At 37.6% G+C, this 24,876-nt stretch overlaps 2 protein-coding genes across 5 annotated transcripts; both read left to right on the top strand.

The window, feature by feature from the left end:
- The first annotated feature begins 703 nt into the window (after window positions 1–703).
- Window positions 704–9,095, top strand: LOC122005344 (kelch repeat-containing protein At3g27220-like). Of its 4 annotated transcripts, none has more exons than XM_042560362.1 (8): window positions 704–1,081; window positions 1,517–1,702; window positions 3,170–3,399; window positions 3,623–3,793; window positions 4,647–4,752; window positions 5,175–5,381; window positions 6,702–6,888; window positions 8,559–9,095. In XM_042560362.1, exons 1-7 carry the CDS (start codon window positions 890–892, stop codon window positions 6,864–6,866), a joined length of 1,257 nt encoding a protein of 418 aa, XP_042416296.1. In that variant the 5' UTR covers window positions 704–889; the 3' UTR covers window positions 6,867–6,888; window positions 8,559–9,095. The 4 variants fall into 4 exon arrangements, with proteins under 4 accessions (XP_042416296.1, XP_042416298.1, XP_042416297.1 ...); XM_042560364.1 differs by lacking the exon at window positions 8,559–9,095 and adding an exon at window positions 7,432–7,737; XM_042560363.1 differs by lacking the exon at window positions 8,559–9,095 and adding an exon at window positions 7,405–7,737.
- Window positions 9,096–9,989: 894 nt separating this feature from the next.
- LOC122005343 lies at window positions 9,990–17,398 on the top strand. The gene is made up of 8 exons (XM_042560359.1): window positions 9,990–10,737; window positions 12,240–13,573; window positions 13,789–14,071; window positions 14,169–14,387; window positions 15,670–15,843; window positions 16,076–16,267; window positions 16,383–16,496; window positions 16,870–17,398. The coding sequence occupies exons 1-8, from the start codon at window positions 10,015–10,017 to the stop codon at window positions 17,179–17,181; spliced, it is 3,351 nt and encodes a 1,116-aa protein (XP_042416293.1). The 5' UTR covers window positions 9,990–10,014; the 3' UTR covers window positions 17,182–17,398.
- The last annotated feature ends 7,478 nt before the right edge of the window (window positions 17,399–24,876 follow it).

Below are 24,876 nucleotides of genomic sequence, written 5' to 3'. Positions count from 1 at the left end.
CTTTAAACGAGTCGAGCTCGAGCCCTTTAAACGAGTAGAGCTTGAGTCCGAATTCACGAGCCTATAAAAGAACATATTCTCGAGCCCTTTAAACGAGTTGAGCTCGAGCCCTTTAAATGAGCCGAGTTCGAGTCCGAACTCGCGAGTCTATAAACGAACATATTCGTGAGCTCATGAGTCGAATATCCTTAAGTTCAAACTCGGTTTGATAAAATTATTGAGTTTGAAATCAAGCTCGAGCTCAGCTCGATAAACTAAACTAATGAATTTGAATGAAATTTTTATCAAATCAAATTTCGAATAGCTCATAAATTGTTTGATTCATTTATATTCTTATATAAGATAACTTGTATAATGAGTAGAAGTTACAGTCTCCCTTCTATCCATGTAAGAGTATTTTTAAGATAAAGTTAAGGGGGAAAAGTCTATTTATTATTTTTTGTTTTTGAAAAAAAAACAAGGAGGTTATTTGTAAAATTTGGGACGTCTGTTTATTAGTTTTGCCCAATAATAAAAAGTTGCCACCTCCGCGCAACATAAATTACGCCACGACATATCTCACGGCTCTACGCGGCTGCGCTAGCTGTTGAAGGATGGAACATCGCACCGCGCACCATCCCGATCCGCGACTCAAGTTAAGTCACAAATCGTGAGACTCCTTACCACAGACAGCGCCTCTGAATAAAAGCAAGTGCAACATCTACTAACCGGTCCCGGCGGTGTAACATATTCTTCCGTCTTCCTTCGAAGCCCCCATCACTGCTGGAGCGAAGCACGCGATCCTCCCCGTTCAAATCACACTGCCATCTCGCTCCCCGGTCTTCTGCTTTCTCACGCCGGCCATTTCCCATCCCTACTCGGGCTTCCTCGTCGGCCCTCGGGGATCTCGATGGCGAGATCCAATAAGTCGGGGAGGTACGTTTTGGTCCTCTCTTGCGTCGCACTTCTAGGGGTCGCCCTCGTCGCTGATTTCCTTTGGGCCTACTCCAATTCCGCTTCTTCTTCCCTCGTTTGGTCCGGAAACCTCGATCGATCTCTCGAGAGACTTTCCGGTGCAGGCGATCTGGTTGCCGAGTCGGTGGTGAGTATGAGATTTTCGTTCCTGATGTCGTCGTTGTTAGAATTTCGATGCGTTTTCTTTTCTAGGCCAATCTTTATCTGTCTGGTGACTATTTTTCTTGCTTTTATCTTGAAAATTCTTAGCGAATCTGATGATAAATACCTCCTCGTGCTTGCTAATTGAAAGAGAGCAAGAGAAGCAAAGGTATTTGTGGGAATGTCGACAATAGCAAGTAGACAATTTTCATATTTTGAGATAAATAACTCTAAAATGAATTTAAAGTGTAATGTATTAGTTTGGAGATAAATAATTCTGGTAATTACAGATTCAGTAATTTTTTTCTTTTATGCTTCTTTTCAATCTCTTCTATTTCTTTTGTTTATATCTGTTAGTCGCATAAGCATTTCCCTTGTGCTTCTTCTTTTTATCTGATTTTAATAAATCTTCCTTTTGCAGGTTAAGAAGAAAAAGGACTTAAAAATATTAGAATCAAAAGAATTGAATGCCACATTTGCTGATTTACCAGCAACAATGTTAGAATGGGAAGAGATGGCAGAGGCACCTGTTCCACGTCTAGATGGCGCTGCTATTCAGATTAAAAATCTTTTGTTTGTCTTTGCTGGATATGGTACAATCGACTATGTGAGAATCTTATATAGCTTGGACTTTACTGGCATCTCGTGCCCTCATGTTCTGTTTTATAATGGACTTTTGATATCTACAATTATCTGAACACATTTCACATATTTAGTCTCTTACACTTAGTTCAATTCTGAGTTTTTGAAGTATTATGTGACACAAGCAATGTATGAATGCTTTCACTGACATCCTATCCAAAATATGATCTGTTTTAATTATTTCAGTGATATTGACCACTTCTTAAATTTTCAAAAATTCATGTAAAAGTAATGAGTAAGCGAGAAAGAAGGGCTAGAAGGGGACAGCAATGATAAATGCACCTATATATGCTTATGAAAGCAAATGGAGTAGGGGAATTCCGTTCCCTCTTCTTTAGATAGCTACCCAAACAAGGGAAGGCACACTGACCTCCTGTTTCAAACCCCTCAATCTAAAAACAAGGGAAGGCATACTGACCTCCTCTTTCAAACTCTTCAATCTAAACTTGTCTCCAATAAGTAGATACAACAATCAGTTGCTCTATCTTTTGTTTTCTTTACCTTTTCCCCTTCAATTTATGTGCTTGCAACTGTAAGCAGCAGAACATGTACATTGAAGTCTGTAACTTTTTTATGTTCTTTTTCTATTTACTAACTTTGTTCTCTTTCCAATAGGTGGCAATTTATGTGTTGAATTTTCTCAAAAAAATTTATGATGTAAATGAGGGAATTCCTTAGTATTATATTAGTTTAAAGGAATTTTTATTTCTCAACCATTCCTTAACCATCTCACTGTTGTTTGACTTTAAGATAATGTTTTAGGGAAATAACCACTTTCATAGAAGTAATAACTAAGATCTTTTATAGAATTTCAATAGAAAGTTGAGCTTCAATGCCTCATTTTACCTGCTTGTCAGTCTGACATTTGTTTAAGAGTTGAAATGGACTTGAGTTCCAACTCACAAATAAAGTATCAGATTTTCACATTACTGTGTCGTTGACCTGATTGCATGATTTGATATTGCACAGAAGCAATTATTTTATAGTTTAGGAGTTTCTCATTTATTTTGTAGGCTAGTCTTTGGTTTTTATAGGCTGTGCTCTTTGAATTTACATGGCACCAGGAAATTCTATGCACTTGTTTTGCTTAAAACTCTTTCACAAAGTCTAACATTAGCTAACTTGCTTGGCAAAAGCTAAATCATGGCTAAAACAAACAACATAATCTGTAACTTGGTTCTTGTAAACAACAACACAGACCTCTAACTATTTGAGGTCAAGTACATGGATCTTTTCCCACCATTGAACTCAATGCAAGCTTATATATCATTAGGAATATCCAAATAAGCTGTATATCCAACTCGTTGGATTTTTGCAACAAGAAAATAAAGGCAAAAAAAAACAAACAAATGATTTCAGGTTGGCAGCAGTCGAATGTATTTCTCTTTTCTACATTGTTTAAAGATCTTTTACACTAACAATTGTTTTACAGGTTCATTCTCATGTAGATATCTATAATTTTACTGATAACACATGGGGAGGAAGATTTGACATGCCCAAAGAAATGGCTCATTCTCATTTAGGAATGGTAACAGATGGCAGATACATCTATATAGTGACTGGACAATATGGTCCTCAATGTAGAGGCCCTACTACGAGGAATTTTGTGCTGGATACTGAGAAGAAAGAGTGGCACGATCTGCCACCCTTGCCAGTACCTAGGTGAGTTCTTTAAAGGTCAAACAGGGTAACACCTATATAATTCACATTCTCTTTACATTGTCAATTGGTCAACATAAAAAATGCTACTAGATCCCATGAATTAAATATCATTTCAGAATGGACCCATAATCATGCTACTTGCGATGGAGTTTGCTACTATCCACAACAAGACATGGATTTATATGGTTTACATTGAGAAAAGCTTTAACACTAGCACCTGTAGGTATGCTCCAGCTACCCAACTCTGGAGAGGCAGACTCCATGTCATGGGTGGAAGCAAGGAGGACCGCCATGAACCTGGATTAGAACACTGGAGTCTTGCTGTGAAGGACGGGAAGGCCTTGCAGAAAGAATGGCAGAGTGAAATCCCTATGCCTCGTGGTGGACCCCACAGGTTTGTGGGTCATTTCTCTAAAGTTAGTACCTAATTTTGTTTCAGAAGATTTAGCTATAGTTTCTCCTATAACATAGCCTGTTTTATGTATAAGTTGTAGTTTAAAATTTGGCTGGACTTTCAAATTTGTAACCATTTTACAGATATTTTCACTTGTTACAATCAGATTCATATCTTTATTTATTAATTTGAGGTTCAGTTCTATTTCGCTGACAGGAAGATAATTTATGTGATCAGTATTTCAAGGAGTAATGTAACTTGTAGTTCTACATGGGCACCAAACATTTCAAAGAAACTTTAACAGAAGAGAGCTAATAAATTAGAAAAATGAAATTGAGCATTATGTCAGACAGAATGCTCCTTACAAGTACAGCCTTATGCATGTAGTGCATCAGCTAAGTATCATGCAAGGTATAAGCATGAGGAGCCTATTCCATGTGTCTGAAAGTGTTCAGTACTTCAGTTAATTTTAGTTATCTATGCTGTTCAGATCTGACTATTTTTTTGACTTGAAAAACGCCATTTAAATGAAGGCATATTCCACATGATACTGTAATGATCCCATTGTTAGGCAACTGATGCAACTTGTCTATTCCTCCTTATGATAGTGACAACTTGCTCTTGTAGTAACATAACCATACCCACTGCAATTAGAGTGGCCTTTTATATTATTCTTCATATATCACATCATTAACCATCATTCTCAAATATATGCTTGAGACATGTGGTTTCTTTCCAAGAATCCCAGTTCGAATATGACTTTGAGACATTGATAGAAATTCTATTCTGCAGTCACATTTTTACCATTATCATGGTACAATCCTCAATCTAACCTTTTTTTTTTTCCAATCAGGGCCTGCATTGTTGCCAATGATCAACTTATTGTCATTGGTGGTCAAGAGGGTGATTTTATGGCTAAACCTGGATCACCAATTTTCAAGTGTGTCCGAAGAAGTGAGGTTAGTTATTCTTAAGTCAATACTTTAAAAAAAAATCAGACTGTTTTTTGCATTCGATAGAAGTATCCAACATGGGTATCGATGAAACTGCCTGATGTGACTGTTTCTGAATTCTACATGTGATCAAGAAAAATACTTAGTGCCCAGTTAGAGTGTAAATGTTAGACATGGACTCAAAAGGGAAGATGAGTTCAAGTATTAAAGATTATAGCATCATTTAATGTTTATTTAATTTTATAAACTTTTATGTATTTGTTCCACATGCCTAAAATGGCGGGATTGAATTTACTGGCATGGTATTCACGTTGCAACACTTATATTATGGTGTTCCATGTTTTTCATCTAGTGGCTTCTTTCTTAGCAGTCATTTAGTTTAGCACTCATATTTCCATATTCCTCAAATTCTATTCTTGCTTATCCAGGTTGTGTACAGTGATGTCTACATGCTCGATAATGAAATGAAATGGAAGGAACTTCCGCCCATGCCCAAACCAGATTCTCATATAGAGTTTGCATGGGTTAACGTTAACAATTCAATTATAATTGTTGGAGGTACAACAGAAAAGCATCCTATAACCAAAAAGATGGTGTTAGTTGGAGAAGTGTTTCGGTTCAATTTGGATAAATTGGTAGGAATCTTTTTCCTTTACATAGAAATTGTTTTTGTGGAGCAATTTATTGTTTGAATTATTTTTCTTCCTTTTTTAACTATTTCTTTAGATGCTCTATTAGATGAATGTTAACTATTTTTTTTAGCTGCCTGATCATTTTTATTTGATTTCGCTGTTCAGCGCATGGAAAGAAGGTACGAATCACACTGATACATTAATGCAACCAGATTTCCTTTTTGAAAGGAATGCAAATAAGTGTATGGGACTACATGATGCACTTTTATATTTATTGATTACCTACCTATCTTGTTAGTTAGTCCATCTAGTACTAGCCTAAACCCGAGTTGCTATGAAGACTGGATCTTTACCATCTACTTATCCCAAGCAAGCAATTTGTATGATCTTCATAACATCCTTTTGCAATTCCCCAACCTTCCGCCACTCCTAATTGACTCAGAGAGCAGTGAAGCTTTGCTCTTTTTTTTTTCTTTTTTCTTTTTTCTTTTTTGTATCATGAAGATCTACAGAGAGGAGCAGTACATCTTATTTTGTTAAAAGGAAGATGAGTTGCCAAAGTTTCAGAAAGATGAGTTTCGGTGACCAAATAAAGTTGGCCTGGCCCAAAAGAATCAAGCAGATCAGGAACCAATTGGTGTTTACCGATCCAATTAAGAATTATTAGCAGACCATAGACCTAGTATTAGCTATTTTTCATCGTGTTCATTACATGGTCAGAGCAGATTGTGGGTATGCCTCCTGGTATATATATCACTTGCTTTGTAAGTTAACTTGAATTTTTATATTCAGCTGGTATTTAAATTACATTTGTGCTTCTATTGATTTCTCTGGTGCAAATAAGTTATATTGATTTTATTTGAAATTGCCTGTTTTTTGTTTTCTCTGACAGTGGCTAGAAAGGCATCCCAGTAGTGGCACTCTTTAATACATCAAATATCTTGCATGCTCCTCTCATTAACTGAACATTATATCCATTTTCCACAAATTGCCTCACTCTTACTAGAATTTGTGCTAAATTGGGTACCAATAGCTCACCTGTTTTATAGTTGTTTACTTTCTTGGTTGGTATTGCGATACTACTACAACATCATTCTCATACTTGGTTGGTCTCTAAGAATGCAATAAAGCAAACATCAAATAGTTGGCCTTCTTCAGATAAAAAAGAAAAAATTGGAATTTTTTTATAAATCTGAAAATTCATGAAAGATGAATTAATTCAACATTTGTTACACTTGGTAGTTTGCAGGCAAGCATGGTTCACAGTAATTAATATTTCTTGAATTAAGCACTTCTGATCAAGTCTCTGTCTTAAATTTGCAGGAATGGTCGGTGTTGGGAAGGTTGCCTTTCCGCATCAAGACCACCTTGGTTGGCTACTGGAATGGCTGGCTTTATTTCACATCTGGCCAGCGAGACAAAGGACCAAATGATCCTGCTCCCAAGAAGGTCGTTGGGTGCATGTGGAGAACTAAATTGCATCTATAACTTCTCGTTGATCTTATTACAGGTGAAATTTTCATTTCAATCTTCAGATTGTGTTAGATTCAGGTTATTTTACATCCATCTTTTAATTCTTGTCTCAATTATATTGTTTTGTACTTGTATTTGATTAGAGTCGAGGTCTTTGTTTTCTGTTTCTTTTGGTTGGAGAAGCTATTAAAATGCATGCCATTCTACTGCGATCAATTTCGGCTGTAGCTATGGTTTCACTATTTATTTTATTGGGTAATTAATATATTTCTTGTACTCTTTTTTTCCCCCTCTTCAACATGATTTGGAAGCCTTCATTCATTTCTTAACGATTGCAAATGTTTATTTATCCAGCCATACTTTTTTACTACCATTTCGTAATATACACATTGGTCTGATGGTTTTAGATACTGAGTTCCTAGCTTTACTGATGAATGTTCTTAAAGATGCTAGCCTGAAAGCGTACAGATATATTCATTTATTTTGTCGAACTTAAATTATATTTAATTTATTTTAATGTTAATAAATCTAAATGAGCGCATAATATATTCAGTACCCCATTGAGCATACTGATCAGCAGGCATTACGAGATTAGTACAAAGCAATGCGACCACTTCTGCTGCAAGCAAATTATTGGGTCTGATGATTGCAAGAGGTGGTGATCCTGATCCTATAACCTGTAACGCAATAATGCATGGATATTTTTTGGAAAGCCCTCGTGGATGATTGACGTAATTGATATATATATATGAATGGGTGGTCTAATAGGTCTTGAGTTTAATTTTTAACAGTGCAAAATGACTCGCTTAGTGTCTGATCTCTCTGTGTTAAGACAAATATCTCTATTTATCCCATTCAACGAGTATGTGACTATATTAGAGGGACCTTTATAGTAACAGCCTCACCTTTTTGTTCCAATGGATACTCTTTGGATGGGAGTTAATCCCAATGTTATATTTGTTCGGCGTCCCTTGAAATTTTAGGACGGCTGTAAATTTTTGTCAGGGGTTTAATCTACTTAACAAGTTGTAACAATCTACGTAATGGATTAGAAACAAACACCAATTTGAATATCCGTGATTAATTGTTATAATATTGAATTGAAGTAAGATGATACTCTAATTAATTAATGAAAATATAAGTTGAGAGTCAATAAATAATTAAAAAGAATTAAAACAATCGTATATTCTGTATGAAAATACAAACTCCAGAGGCCACATAATCTTAAGATTGTCAGTGCAGAGGGATCTTATAATTCGCTACTGTGCATCATTATATTTTTAAATAATTTATTTTTTAATTGACGTCTCAACTGCCTCATCATCATCACGTTTAATTAATCATAATTATGGCTCATGCTTGTTTTTTTTTTGTGACTTCTTCAAGGCAATTATATATAACATATTGAATGGTAATTATAAATGGATGGTAATCGAGTTTAATTGAATTCCTTGTCAAGGGAGAATATAATTGGTGAGACATCACTGTTCGCTTGTTTAAATTGTTCATAAAAGGACAATCGTTTTGAAAAAAAAAATTATTTAAAATGTTATAACCTTTTTTTTTCTGAATCTGTGAAAAATCTACTCTTGATTTGGTAAAGGGTCTTTTATTTTTACATGAAATGTCAAAAAGCTATAGTGAAATAATTATAGTGAAAGAGCAGATTATTTTGCAGAACTATAGTGAAATAATTATTTTGCCCAGATTTGTAGTGTAAGATGGACCACCGACCGCACCAAGGGATTAGACTGGACATCAACCCCTCGTTCATCAATTCCAGATTAAGGTGGGCCCCAGTCAGTGAATACTGGGTAAATCTAGTCAACATCACCAACCGACAAATAGCAGCCCAATCTATGCATTGGGCCCACGACGAGCCCCTCTCACTCACGTGGGTAAATAAAGCGAGTACATGGCATTCTTGGGAAAAATTTCATTCCACTCTCACACAAAAATTTAATCTCTTCTCAAACGCACTTAAAATATTAGTATTATCAAAAATATCCTCGAACTGTTATCGTTTTTTAAAAAATGTGTCTGGTGGTTTTAATACTTTTGAAATTTTATCATTTTACTATTTACCAAAATGTTAATGATTAGAGAATGAAATAAATGAAAATTTTGAAATTTTCAGGGGTATTTTAGAATCTAGATAAAGTTTGGGAGGCCAAATAAAAATTTCTCTTAAATTTATTCGCCGGAAACAGCTGCTGCTTTTATTAATTTTATACTAATTCTTCGTCTCTCTCCGACACTTTGGACGGCCTATACTCCCCTTCTTCGTCTAACACCGACGGGCGACGACGAAGAGGGGCTCAATCGGAGATAATGCGGAGAGGCGGAGGCCGTCCGGAGCTCGATTAGACTACCCAAGTCCTGGCTGGTGCTGCCAGGTGATCTTTCCTCTCGTTTTCCATTTCGTATGGACTTCTTTTTGAAGCTTGGGTTGCTGAAAATTGTTTTTTTTTGGATTCCTCAATGAGGTTTTTGTTGTCGAAACCAGGTTGCTATGTCTCTTGGTTGTTGATACCACTGCAAACCGAACTTTCTGAATTGGCGGTGACATTTTGTGGATTTATTTGACATTTCAGATTCGTGGATTTCTTGTGGTTTTAGTTTCGGATTGGCGGAATTTAGTTAGATTTTTGTGAATTCGCCCGGTTTTTCTCAGAAGTGAACCCCGTCTGTTAATTTTAAACAGTTTAAACATTGTGGCTAAATGAGCAAGCAGTCAGCTGGAGCTCTTTCCTTTCACCTTTTTTATTTTTTTTTACAACTATTTTGATGCGAATAGCCAAATCTGCGCCTTTTCTGGGTGAATTTGACACATTTTTTTAGCTCTATCTGTTTCGTGTTTTTGCGATCTATATTGAATTTCTTTATACTAGAGTCGGTTAATAATTCAGTTTTTAGCTTATTGATAGTTTTTTAGTTGTCTTTTTCTAGAACAATTCATTGGTTCCTCTAAGTAGGAATTAGTTTTTTTCCCCAGTTTTTGGGAAATTGCGACATGAATCTCTAGCCTGATTTTTCCCACTCCGGTTCCAGTAGAGTTTTACTTCTGCTATCAAGAATGAAATATTAGAATCAGTCTGATCTACATCGTCTGTGGCACTACCGAGATACTGATTCTCCCACCTTGAAATCAAATATTGGAGCCATGGTTCTTGGTCTCCGGTCAAAGCAAAAGAAGGGCACTTCATTTCTTGTGGACTGCATCATCCACATCCATGAAATAAAACCATGGCCACCATCCCAGTCCCTGAAATCCCTGCGCTCTGTGGTCCTGCATTGGGAGAATGGGGACCGCCATTCTGGGTCCACTAGCATTGTCACCCCTAACCTTGGATCAGGTGCTGCAGAAGGGAAGATAGAATTTAATGAATCCTTCAAGCTTCAAGTCACATTGTTAAAAGAAGGTTCAGGCAAAGGTAATGATAAAGGTGCATTTCAGAAGAATGCGCTTGAGTTCAACTTGTACGAACCCAGGAGGGATAAGTCTAAAGGGCAGCATTTGGGCTGTGCAATAATCGACTTGGCAGAGTACAACATAGCTAAAGAAACTGTGACCGCTGGCATCCCAGTAACCAGCAAGAGAAGCTTCAGGAACACAATGCCGCCAATGCTGTATGTTAAGATCCAACCCATAGACGATGCAAACATGGGTTCTACATCAGGAGAGAGTCTCTCAAAGGAGGTATCAATAGATAAGGATGTGAAGGAATCAGTGTCAGACTTGATGAATGAGGAGTACGCCGATGAAGCTGAAATTGCATCCTTCACTGATGATGACGTCTCTTCGCTTTCATCTCTTGACCACTCTTCATCTGCTCAAGAGGTCAAAGCAGATACCTTGCTTCATGGTAACCCAGAAGAGAACAAGGTACTTATTAAATGTCTATAAAAGATTCTAGTTATCAAATTATTTACAGATTTTGATTTGAGGTTCATAAATGTATTCTTGACTGTTTCAGTATTCTAATTTGGGAGAATTCCATTTGACCTCCCAGTGTTTATTTACTTTTTCAATATGCTATAAGGTTTATAGTACATGCTAGAAGGTTGTTTCATATATAATCAATTTTACAACTTGCATCAATTTTTATATATAAAGTATGAACATACAAAAATATTCCAATTATAGCCTGCCATCTCTTAAGTAAACTATTAAACTTGCTGATGTATCCTTAAAATATATCTTTGTATTCAATGGTTTCTATAAAAATTAACTTCAATAAAACTCTTCATTTATGCCGCAAAAATATTGCCTAGGCCTTGACCTCGTCCCTTGCCATGGGTCATTATTCTTGCTTGTTGATTCCATCCTTTCCACCTTCAAACTAGTGCTATTACACACTTATCAACCTCTACCCCACTGAGCTCACCTACAACAGGGACAAGCTCATATTTGCCTTCTATCCCTTGCTCTCTATCGTGTTTTCCTTGATTGTCTCTGCTCAGGTTGACACCTCTAGATCTAATTCTGGTACAAGTCATTGCCTCCTACCAATGCACTTGTGCTGGTGGACATGATAGTTAAGGGAAACCAAGGGTGGATGGGAGGACAAGGGAGAGAAGAATAGGGCTACAGTGAAAAAAATTCAATTTATTTTTTCTACTAAAGTATATAAAAGTCTTGTATACTTCATCAAATTTAATGTGATATATCTTGAGATTAAAGATCCATTACATTTGAGAGATTTCCAAAACTCAGTTTAAATTCAAACAAAATTAATTTAGTCATACTGGGAACAACACTAATAATTGGGCTACATTACATTTAGATTAACTATATTAGATTACTAATCATCAAGTATCATGGTGTGTTTATCTCAAACTATTTGGAATCAACTACATAAATCTTAGCCCTCCATTTGTTCTCTACACAAAACTATATTAGTAAAAATATTCAAATCAATTAAATCATTTTTATTACATTAATCTTTTCTTTCTCTCGAAGGGGAGCCTTGGCGCAACGGTAAAGTTGTTGCCATGTGACCAAAAATGGTCACGGCTTCGAATCCTGGAAACAACCTCTTGCAAAAAGCAGGGTAAGACTGCGTACAATGAATCCTTCCTCGGGACCCCGCATGGCGGGAGCTTCATGCACCGGGCTGTCCTTTTTTAATATTTTCTTTCTCTCCCTCTACCCTTTACACCTTTGACCCTAGCACATCAACTCTTCTGTAAAATCTCTTAGTCATCTTTGAAAATGTCTCGATATCATCTCAAGGTATTTCCATTCAGTATTTTTTTATCCGAGGTATAATTTAGTCAGTCGTATTGATGGTTAATTTAAATTTTAAACATTTATATTTAGTGATTGGATGTGCAATTTGTTTTTCTTGATATAAAGATCAGCTATTTATTTTTATGATTTTGCAGAATGTGCCCGAGATAGTGAAATCAAATGGAGTGGCGAGTGATTCTGAATCCAAATTATGTTTGCCATCTTTGCCTGCAAAATTGGAGTTGGAGTTAACAGAAACATCCCATCTAAAGGATGCTGTCCATGATCAAAATGAAACTTTGGTCAAGTCTCAATCACTAGGATCTTTAAGCAATACTGAGTGCCTAGAAAATATCGATGAGACCTATACTAAGTCAGAAACTAATTTGTTGCTCAGCATGAAACCAGATAACATAAGCACTGTAGCATGTTCATCTTCAACTCATAAAATTCCAGAGGAAGAAATTAGTTCTAGCAGCACAAAAGATGCTACAGTTGGGAATTCTATGATTCAGGAAGTTGAAAAAAAATCAATAGGCTGCAATAACAGAGAAAATATTGCAGAAGAATATGTACATGCAGAAGATAATAGTCTAATCACGAAAAAAGTTGAATCTTCTAATTTTGCACCTCAGACAAAAGAGTCTAACATATCTGAATCAGAGAAAAATATAAAGCAGACTGGGAAATCACAGGAAAGTAGAAAGGTTTCAGAGGAAGACTTGGATGAGCATGATAAGGATAACATTTCCAAAGAGAAGCAAATGGGATCAGTAAACGGAACCAAAATTCATGGTGATCATCTTCCTGTTAGTCAAACTATGAATGAGGCCCTTGAAAATCCTATTTATACAACTGCACGCATAGAACATATCGCTGACATTCAGCAAGGAGAAATTAAGCAAAGTACTGGGACTTTGTCGACTGATTCAGCCTCTTCTAGCTGTAGATCTCTTGGTGAGAGGCATAGTAGTTCGTTTAATACTGAAAGGTTGAGGACTATGAAGCTTTCCGTAAGATCACCCCCACGCTCGATGGGAAGCATAGCATATGGTGCTAATGACCAGGATAAAGAATATGTTAAAGAAGTTGATATCCAAGAAGATGTGTCTAATAATGGCACAAATTCTGGCACTGATGATGGAAGGGATGACAATGAAAGTACAAGCTCAGGTTCAAGTAAAGTGAACCAATTTCCTAGAAGAAATGGGAGAAGCTTTTACAATGACAAAGTCCATGAGTTGGAGCTCAGAGTTAAGTTACTTGAAGCAGAGCTGAGAGAAGCTGCTGCCATAGAGATAGCCCTTTATTCTACCATGGCTGAACATGGGAGTTCGTCACATAAAGTTCACACTCCTGCTAGAAGGCTTTCAAGGATGTATAATCATGCTTCAAGACAATGGCCAATTGAAAGGATCACAAGTGCTGCTAGGAGTATTGCATCAGGACTAGCCTTGGTTGCAAAAGCATGTGGAAATGATGTGCCAAGGCATGTAGGATTTTTTTTCTTTATTTACTATTGTTATCAGATCAAGATATAGAATACGAAGAGTGTCTGATTACTTAACATTAACTTGTTATCTAGGTAAACTTTTATCACGCAATTGCAAGTTCCTACCTCACAAGTCACCTCCTGATGGATAAGAACTTCCATGTTAATTGAAATCTGCAAGTTCCTTATATTTTGATTTCTACTTTAAACAGGTTGACTTTTTGGTTATCAAACACAATTGTTCTAAGAGCCATAGTGACAGAAACAGTCAAGTTCCCAGACACTAAGCAGTCTGCTACTACCCGCCTCAGATATAATGGATCTGTGAAGTTACCTAAGAGCAAACCTTCACCTTTGAAATGGGAATCTATTTCTCGTAACAATGAGCAATTTTCTTTGTCTGGAGACTGGAATGACCCAGCTACCTTCATTTCAGCACTGGAAAAGATTGAAAGCTGGATATTCTCCCGAACAATTGAATATGTATGGTGGCAGGTCTGTTCTTTATTTCTGTAATTGTATGGTCAGTATTAGTGATTTTTACAATATTAGAATTGTGTTCTTAAATGACTGACATCAATGGCATGTACAGATTTTCACTCCCTGTATGCAGTCTAGCCATGTAGGTGGTGGACAGTTGTTAGGATCATACTCGAGCAAAAGCTTTGGTAAGATGCCAAGCATGGGTGATCCACAAGCAAATGTGTCCTTAAAAATTTGGAAGAAAGCTTTCAAGGACGCTTCTAAACAACTTTGCCCTCTTAGGAGTGAAGGGCTTGAGTGTGGATGCTTGCCTATGTTATCTAGAATGGTAAGTGTAGGCTTCTACTTATTGATGTACTAGCCTATAGTGAAGTATATCATCATCAATCCTTAGATCAATGAGATCTTTGTGTCACTAAGTTAATATTATGATAAACATGCTCAGTAGCTGTAGGGTAGTAAAAGTACACGTGCTAAACAGACTAATGAAGTTAGAAAGAGTTGAAATTCCACCTTGTAGTCCTACATGCTTAGTCGCTAAGCATGTTTAAGTACTGAGAGGTTCCTCGCATTGGGTTTTAACATGTTATTAGAGTCAGTCACAACTACCAATATTGGGTCTGGGGTGAAGTATTGAAAGTTAAAGATATTAAGTGAGATAGGTAGGCTGAAAGACCACTTGCTAATTCCACATTATTAAGGCTTATTATGCATGTTTAGATATCAAGAGGTCCCTGATATTTGGGTTGGATCAGGCTTTCACTTGGGCTACATAAGTTAAGATTGTCATTGAATAAAAAATTATCTTCAGGAAGTCATCAAAATGAGAACTTGAACTTCTGTCTGAGTTAACAGCAATTGCTTGGCCAACTAGGTATGCTGAAAAGGTATCCTCATGTTTTTAGAAATTCAAACAGAAAGTTCGGTCCTAAGTTTCTAGAATTTATAAGAAATTCTACATTTACTAGGTGTAATTACAATTACCATATCAAACTAGTACATATAATAAATGTTAATTAGTTTATCCATCCAGATTAGGAAGTCTGGGTCTGTCACTTGTTGGAACTTGGGGCCTCATTATAATTCTGTTTCCCAATCTTCTCCTGCCAATTCAAGTCATGTTCTTCTTTTCTTCAGTCAAAGACAACCATGTTCTGTTACTGCCCTTTCAAGCATGTCATTAGCACATTATCTACTGATAGTTCCTTCTTTTTAACTCTTTTACTAGTGTCAGGAAAAGAAGATGTCAGTGGTATAAAGTCTTATTATTAATCTTTATGATCTTCATTATATTTAATGATGCTCATATTCTGTTCATTGTTTTGCTTGGCAAGTCCGTACTGGTACACACTAGTCTACTTATCATCTTCATATAAGTGCTATTAGGAGGTTGCAGATGAAAGATTGGTAGCAATAAGGATATATCATCTCTTCATTTGTCTAGTTAATCATAGGAGTGTTATTTACTTTAGTCCTTTTTTCCTCAAAGAAACTTTCTGTGAAAATTCTGCTTATATTACATAAATATATGCGTCAATAGTTATGATAACTTTCATGACTGCAATATGCAAACTATTAAAACTGAAACTCTATGAAACATTCCTTCCCAGGTCATGGAACAATGTGTGGCAAGACTTGATGTGGCTATGTTCAATGCTATTTTACGTGAATCAGATGACAACATCCCTACAGATCCAATGTCAGATCCCATCAGTGATTCCAAGGTTCTGCCTATCCCTACTGGTGGATTAAGCTTTGGTTCTGGAGCTCAACTTAAAAATGCCGTAAGTGACATCAAAGCACAAGTATAGATAACAATTTAAATCCTTATAAATGCTCTGCAAAAGTATTTAAGATAATTAAATCATTGGATGTTCAAACTGTTCTGTTCTCTGTATTTCTCATTTATTACTACTGGTTACAATGTGGAGTACATGTATCAATATCTTTAACATACATCATTATTGTCTAGTAAGGTTCAATTTATATTGTCTTTGATCTTGGCTTTTGTGATAGGTTGGGAATTGGTCTAGATTACTGACTGACCTGTTTGGTATGGATGTGGATGAATCTCATGCTGATGGCAACAGTCAAGTCGACAGGATAACAGTTACAAAATCATTTAAAACCTTCCATTTACTGAATGCACTTAGTGATCTTCTAATGCTTCCAAAGGATATGCTTTTAGAAAAGTCAATCAGAATAGAGGTTTGCTCATACATTAGTAGCATCGTTTTAATTTGTAGTGATTTCTAATTTGTAAGAAACCGCATGTCATTATTGGAAACTCTGATCCTATTTCTTGTTCATCATTGTTGTGAAGGCATGTGCAATATTTAGTCCAAATGTGATCTACCATATTCTTGATAGATTCCTACCAGATGAATTTTGTCCAGATCCAGTTCCTAATGCCGTCCTTCAAGCACTGGAATCTGAGGTTAGTAATAAAGAACTTCCTTATCCTCAATCCTCCATTTATGTTAATCTACAATTTACAATCAAGCCAAATAGTGGCCATTATTCTTCTAGCCTAACATACCAATCAGAACAAACTTTAAAAGATGAGCTTTATAACTATTTTACTCGGTTCATCATACTTGCTTTTGTAGCAGTTAATGTTTCTACGCTAGTACGGTCTGCAATTTCTAGTCATTAGATACAATTAGTCTAGATCAGGATGTCGGAGTCCTATTGGTTAGAAAGTAAACTTGACAAATCTATTGCACTCATTGCATATGTTTGTTAACATCCATACAAAGTTCGAGATATCTTAGAACTCTGTCATGTTTGATCTTTTAAAATATTATCAGGAATATGCTGACAGTAGCCAGGAGGAGATAAAAAATATTCTTTGTAACGCATCTCCTGTAATCTATTCTCCGCCATCAATTATCTTCATCAAGAGCTTCATTGGAGAGCTACGAGCCACCTCACTTACAAGGACTGGGTCATCTGTCGCCCGAAAATGTCACACAAGTGATGATGAGCTAGAGGAACTGGATTCACCGCTATCTTCCATCACGGACAAGTCCTTCAGTCCAAGATTTGATAACAAAGCAAATGACAACTTAAGTTCTATCAGATACCAGTTGCTCCGTGAGGTTTGGAGAATGGATGATTAGTCACTTATTCTTGAATTTGTTTGTTTTCTTTTTGGCATTGCGTTTTGTATGTATAATTGCAGAAAATAAAGTCCTCAAGTGTATAATTTTTGTTATTAACTTGAGTCGCATAGGGATGCATGATTCCTTTAATTGTGTAGAACTTTATGTAATTTTCAGAGCTTGAAACAAAAAGTGGGATGAAGCAGATAAAACTTGTGCTCGTTCGCTTTGGAACCGTGGCTAGTCTCAAGAATTATAGGATTGATGTTTCAGCCATGTGTCTCAGTTGATTGAATTGTGGTTCTGAGGGTGGAACTAGTAGGCATTCGAGTGACTTTCTCTAGTGATGATATTTTGAATGATACCTATTCAACTTTTACTTCCATCAGAACAGAACAAATATCAATTTGCAGTTCACGACGAAAACTAACAACATATGCAGGAAAACGATGTCGCTGGCAGTCATTATTTGGGCTTCAACATAACATGAAATTAAGATATGGATTTCCTACATGATGATAACAAAACAATGTTTACTATTTCACATTGACGTATAGTTCTTTATTTTTAATTGGCAAAGCAAATTTCAAATTTAGAGAAATCAAGCTGGCAAGGCATCAGCCATTTCTTGTTCAATAGGGGTTGGTGACACGGGATAGTACTTGTAATGAAGCTCTCCAACATCATCACCAGAGAGTTTCTAACATCCTTGAAACCCAACGTGATAAACTGAAAATATTGCAGCGTTAACAAAATTGTATCAACAACTGAGATCTAAGTACAGAATGATGATAGCATATATATATATATATATATATATATATATATATATATATATATATATATATATTTCCGAATAGGACAGTTATAGTTGGATGGAAAATAGGAGAGACAAGGGGGAGAATTGTCACCCACACACACACAAGGAACATGAATGAACCTCCATGTGTAAGATAGTCTAATGGCTAGCGCACGAGGTAGTTTCTGTTGTAATCTGATTACGCTAACACAGTAATCTATTTGCACCAAAATAGCAAGCATGCAGTAAACAGGTAAATAAAAGAGAGGTCGAGAAAATGTATCTCCGGTTGAAGTGTCGGCGTGCCGACTGTCTTTAGAGAATTTATTACCGTCCACGGTGCAGAGGCTCTCCGACAAAATTCTCCTAAGATCCGACAACCACTCGCGTCGTTCGTAGGTGCACTCCAAGACGAACGACGCACTCGGACTCAACCTCAGATCGCTATAAGCCAAGCCTCAGGACAAACTCTCGGTAAAGGAAGAGTACAGAGAGAGGGAAGGAGAGAAAGCAAATTGCTTTGGTGTGCTTTAACCAGGAACAGAGGGAGTGTATTTATACACTCTGAAGCAGTGCACGAAGCAAAGCATCCGTTGCTTCCGCTTCCTGACGCGCGGGTGCGTCACTTCCTCACACACGGGCGCTGCTTCTTTTCGTTCCCTCACGCGCGGACCAAACCCAAGTGCGCTTCTTCTTATGCGCGGACCAAACCCAAGTAGACCAAACCAGAGACTGACAAAAACAAACCAGTCCACCTGCAAGCGCGAGGCCCGCGAGCTGGGGATTTGCACCCCCCCTGCGCGCGATGATTGCGTGCGTCGCGCCTGGTTTATGGATTTCCGGCTCGAACCCCCCGAAACCACCTAATTTGGGCTCAGCCCGCGCATGCGTGTAGGTCCCCTTAACTTTGCTAAGCAAGGATGGAAGGGCTTCATATATAAGACCTTCCAACCTTTCCTTACTTAGCAATGTGGGACTAAATGCATACATCTATGCATTACAAAAAGCAATGAAATAGTTTGAATTAAACTCAAAACTCAACAATCCCCCACTAATTTAAATTATTTTGGTCGAAAAACAGAGACTTGTCCTGAGGCTTGGTTGCAATGAGCTTTTAGTAAAAATACCTTCCGGTTTGAATTTTCACCTAAATACACCAATCTTATTCACATAGGTTTGAAGTGAACTTAGTCTTGAACTTAAACCTTTTATATGTGAAAATCAATTGGTAACAACTCATCACGGGCGACGGTTGAATCCTTCTAGGTTGGTGCATTACGGTCATGCCACCGAATCTTGTTTCATAAGTGCTAAGGAGAGTTGCCTAGACCCCCCACACCGCGACCACACAATTACACTTACATAGGTGAGTTCTCCAAGGATGTACTGCGAGCATCCTGTCATTAAGACCTTGAACTCATTAAGAGCTCCTAAGCTCATCCTTACTAGCAGTCAAACATCTATCCAGGGAAGAGACTATGAGATTACATCTCAATTAATTTGATGCTTACGGTTCACCCTTATAGCTTGTTTATACCATATTGAACCTACTTCTTGGAATCTCCAATCAGATAGGTTGGGTTGTCGCTATAGATGAAACCAGGATAGGCCTCAGTCCCATTCCTTTACTGGATCTCTTGATTTTCTCATAATCAAGTCCTTTAGTGAGTGGATCAACACTATTGTCTTTTGAACTTACAAAGTCCAATGATACCACTCCAAGAGACACTAACTCACGAATAGACTTTAATCTTATTCGTACATGTCTCTTCTGTTTCTGGTTATACTTGGAGCTTCTAATCTCAACTATTGTTATTTGATTATCACAGTGTACTGAAATAGAAGGTATTGACTTTATCATCAAGGGAATTTCAGAAAGAAGACCCTTAAGCCAATCAGTTTCAGTTACTGTGGTATCCAAAGCACACAATTCTGCCTCAGATGTAGAACGGGTTATAATTTTTTGTTTAACAGACCTCCAAGCAACTGCACCGCCTCCAAGTGTAAAGACATAACCAGTAACGCCTTTACATTCAGCAGTGTCAGCTATCCAACTAGCAACACTATATCCCTCTAGGACTGCAGGGAATCTCCTATACCACAAGCCCAAGGATATAATGCCTTTTAGGTATCTGAGTACTCTGTCTAATGCATCCCAATGCGTTCTGTCCGGACAGCTGGTAAACCTGCTCAATTTCATTATAGCAAAAGAAATATCAGGTCTAGAATAATTTGCTAAATACATTATACTACCTATTATTTGTGAGTATCTTAATTGAGACACTGTCACACCACTCTTATTCTTGTGGAGAGTTTTTGAAGGATCATAGGGTGTGACGACAGATTTAACTTGGCTATAGTCATATTTCTCTAATACTCTCTCAACATAGAGTGACTGAGAAATTGCTATTTCATCAGTTGAACGAGTCAACTTCAGCCCTAAAATCATGTCAGCACAACCCATATCCTTCATATCAAACTTACCACTTAAGAGGGCTTTAGTCTCATTAATAATAGAAAGGTTAGAACCAAAAAGTAGAATATCATCTACATATAAACATAAGATAATACAATTATCACCTTTCATTTTAGCATACACACATTTATTAGAGTCATTCATTTCAAAGCCAAACGATAGCATAACACTATCAAATTTTTCGTGCCACTACTTTGGGGCTTGCTTCAAACCATAAAGAGATTTGACTAACCTACAGACTTTATTCTCATTTCCAGAAACTACATGTCCCTCAGGCTGATCCATATATATCTCTTCTTCAAGATCTCCATTTAGGAATGTCGTTTTGACATCCATTTGATGGACCTCAAGATGATATACGGATGTCAATGCTATTAACACTCGGATTGTAGTAATTCTGGTAACAGGAGAATAAGTGTCAAAATAGTCAATCCCTTCTTTCTGTTTGAATCCCTTAGCAACTAGGCGGGCTTTGAATTTATCTACTGACCCATCAGGTTTTAGTTTTTTCTTAAACACCCATTTACATCCTATAGTGGTACACCCAGGAGGTAAATCTACTAACTCCCAAGTAGCATTAGAGATAATAGAGTCCATTTCACTTTTAATGGCCTCTTTCCAGTGCTTAGCTTCAGGAGAAGCCATAACATCTCTATATGTCACAGGGTCACCTTCTATATTATAGGTGATAAAGTCCTGGCCTAGATCCGTAGACACACGTTGCCTCTTGCTCCTTCTCAGTTCTGTATGCTCACTAGATTCATCTAGTCTATAGTGACTTGAGGAAGGTGTACCTTCTACGGATAATGGGGCCTCTATGGAAGCAGGCATATCTCTAGTAGGAATACTAGATATAGACTGAGGTGTTCTCGTCTTCATAGGAAGTATATCCTCAAAAAATATAGCATCACGAAGTTCTACAATAGTATTTGCATCTATTCCAGAAATTTTAGATTTAATAATCAGAAACCTATATGCAATACTATTTTGAGCATAACCCAAGAAGATACCATCTACGGTCTTTGGACCAAATTTTTTCCTTCTGTGTTCAGGTACTAGTACCTTTGCAAGGCACCCCCCACACTTTAAGGTATTTCAAACTTGTCCTCCGGCCTTTCCAAAGCTCATATGGGCTTTTATCCCTTGACCTCATGGGACTCTATTTAACACATGACATGCAGTGTATAGAGCTTCCCCCCACATGTAGTTGGGTAACCCAGAACTACCTAACATGGAATTAATCATATCTTCAAGGATTCAATTTTTCCGTTCTGCTATACCGTTGGATTGAGGACTATATGGAGCAGTTACCTCGTGAATTATACCTGCATCTTGACAAACTTTTTGAAACAGGTTCAAGGTAAACTCTCCACCCCTATCAGACCTTAACCTCTTAATAGTTTTATTTGTTTGATTCTCAGCTTCAGATTTAAAAATCATAAATTTATCTAAAGCTTCATCCTTAGTTTTCAGCAAATAAACATAACAATAACGAGAATGATCATCAATGAAGGTAATGAAATACCGTTTATGGTCTCTCGTTATTACACTGTTAAACTCACAACAGCTAGTATGAATCAATTCTAAAATATCAGAATTTCTATCAACTGATTTGAAGGATTTATGGGGTTGTTTATATTGCACACAAACTTCACATTTTTTCTTATCATTTATAGCATGCTTAGAAATCATGTCTAGATTTATCATCCTTTTTACGGTATTAAAATTGACATGTCCTAATCTGTCATGTCATATATCATAAGACTCAATGTTATATGAACAACCAATATCAGTAGATTTATTTAAGGTAGCATTTTCTACATTGATTTTAAATAAACCTTCATTAAGGTAACCTTTTCCAATAAAGGTTCCTAAATGTAATATTACAACTTTATTACATTTAAAGTTCAACTCATAACCAGCATGGACTAACTTTGACCCGCTAATAAGATTCCGACGGACCACTGGAACATGATGCACCTCATGCAGTAATAGGACTTTTCCAGAGGTAAACCTCAGGTCAACTTGTCCTATCCCAAACACCCTGACTGCAGAATGGTTCCCCATGGCCACGGAAGGGGCTTTAATTACCTGATAAGTAAGGAAGGCAGAGCGATCAGCACAACAGTGCACATTAGCACCTGTATCAACTAACCATTCATTGGGTTGATAGATCAAATTTAGTTCAGGTTTGAAGGTAACAAACCTATCGCTGGTGCCGTCACTGACAGTCACAACATTTGCTTGTGCCTTGGTGTTGGATATATTTCTCTGGTTTTTCTTCTTAGGGTAGAATTTGACATAATGTCCAACTTGTCCACATGCCCAGCACGACTTGGTTCCATTTTTCTTTTGAATCTTTGGTTTGGGTTTCATCTTGTTCTTCATTTTCTGATTTTTGAATTTCTTCTTGTCAGATGAGATTATTATGTTTTCCTTTGGAATAAAATCCATAGGCATTCTTTTATCATCATCTTTATGTTGCTTCCAATGTTCTTCTTCGATATTTAAGACAATCATCAAATCTTCTAGAGAGATTTTACCTCTCCGATGTTTAAGAGTCATGCCAAAATCTTCCCAACTCGGAGGCAATTTTTCGATGATAGCAAGACCTAAAATTTTTCGGGTAATGGCATATCTCCTTCAACAAGTCCATGAATTTGAACTTGAAATTCATGTGTCTGCTCAACCACAGATTTGCCTTCAACCATTTTGAAGTTTAGGAATTTTACCATAGTGTACTTTTCTAAAGCAGAATCTTCGGAGTTGTATTTTTTATCCAAAGATTTCCACAGCTCTTTAGCCGAAGAGGTTGAGCAGTACACATCAAATAGTGCGTCTGAGAGGGCAGATAGGATTCTCCCATGGCAGAGATAATCCTTTTTCTTAAACCTCTGTAAGGCAGCACTATAGGCAGGTTCCACTTCATTAGGTGAAGGAGGATCTGTTTCTATAACGGAGAATAACCCTAGTGTAGTAAGCCAAAATTTCATCCGTTGTTGCCAACGTCTGAAGTTTTGCCCGAAAAATCTTTCGGGTCTAGCACTAGCCTCATCAGACCCCGTTACCCTATCATTTATCATGTCTACTGATGCTTACAATAAATTCTCTAAAATTGTTGTAATCTGATTACGCTAACATAGTAATCTATTTGCACCCAAATAGCAAGCATGCAGTAAACAGGTAAATAAAAGAGAGGTCGAGAAAATGTATCTCCGGTTGAAGCGTCGGCGTGCCGACTTCTTTGGAGAATTTATTGCCGCCCACGGTGCAGAGACTCTCCGGCAAAATTCTCCCAAGATCCGACAACCACTTGCGTCGTTCGTAGGTGCACTCCAAGATGAACGGCGCACTCGGACTCAACCTCAGATCGCTATAAGCCAAGCCTCAGGACAAACTCTCGGTAAAGGAAGAATATAGAGAGAGGGAAGGAGAGAAAGCAGATTGCTTTGGTGTGTTTTAACCAGGAACAGAGGGAGTGTATTTATACACTCTGAAGTAGTGTACGAAGCAAAGCGTGCGTCGCTTCCGCTTCCTGACGCGCGGGTGCGTCGCTTCCTCACGCGTGGGCGCTGCTTCTTTTCGTGCGGGCAGATGCACCACTTCCCTCACGCACGGCAAGTGCGCTTCTTCTTATGCGCAGACTAAACCCAAGTAGACCAAACCAGAGACTGGCAAAAATAAACTAGTCTGCCTGCAAGCATGAGGCCCATGAGCTGGGGATTTGCACCCCCCGTACGCGCGATGATCGCGTACGTCGCGCTCGATTTATGGATTTCCGGCTCGAACCCCCCGAAACCACCTGATTTGGGCTCAGCCCGTGCATGCGTGTAGGTCCCCTTAACTTTGCTAAGCAAGGATGGAAGGGCTCTATATAGAAGGCCTTCCAACCTTTTCTTGCTTAGCAATGTGGGACTAAACACATACATCTATGCATTACAAAAAGTAATGAAATAGTTTGAATTAAACTCAAAACTCAACAATATCATCATGAGGTCTGAGATTTGAATCTTGGCAAAATCGAAGTAAATACCTCTCTTATGTGCTAGTCATTATTCCAAAGGCTAGTAGCCGCCCGTGATTTACCTCTTCCGTGTTAGCCCTGGGACGAATTGGCGGGGACGAATATATTCACCTTTTGCCACCATATATCTACCCTCCCTCCAAATTTTCCTCGGATTGAAGGTTAGAGGCGCCTCCAACAATCCGAGGAACCTTTTGCCACAAGGGTTAAACCAACAGTTATCTCAGCACCTCTTTTAAACAATGTTTGAGGCGCCTCCAACAATCCGAGGAACCTTCAATGCCACTTATTCAATCCGAAGACTTTGGTCTTTATCCATGTGAGGGTACCTCCATCATCTTTAAGGCGCCTTCAATGCACTCCGAGGCGCCTCTAATTTGCCTTTGAGGCGCCTCCCCACAGCGAAACTCTATC

The sequence above is a fragment of the Zingiber officinale genome, chromosome 7B (assembly GCF_018446385.1).
Source record: "Zingiber officinale cultivar Zhangliang chromosome 7B, Zo_v1.1, whole genome shotgun sequence".
In the NCBI taxonomy this organism is placed as follows: domain Eukaryota; kingdom Viridiplantae; phylum Streptophyta; class Magnoliopsida; order Zingiberales; family Zingiberaceae; genus Zingiber; species Zingiber officinale.
Note: the sequence above shows the minus strand (reverse complement) of the source record. Positions and strands in the feature narration are given on the sequence as shown.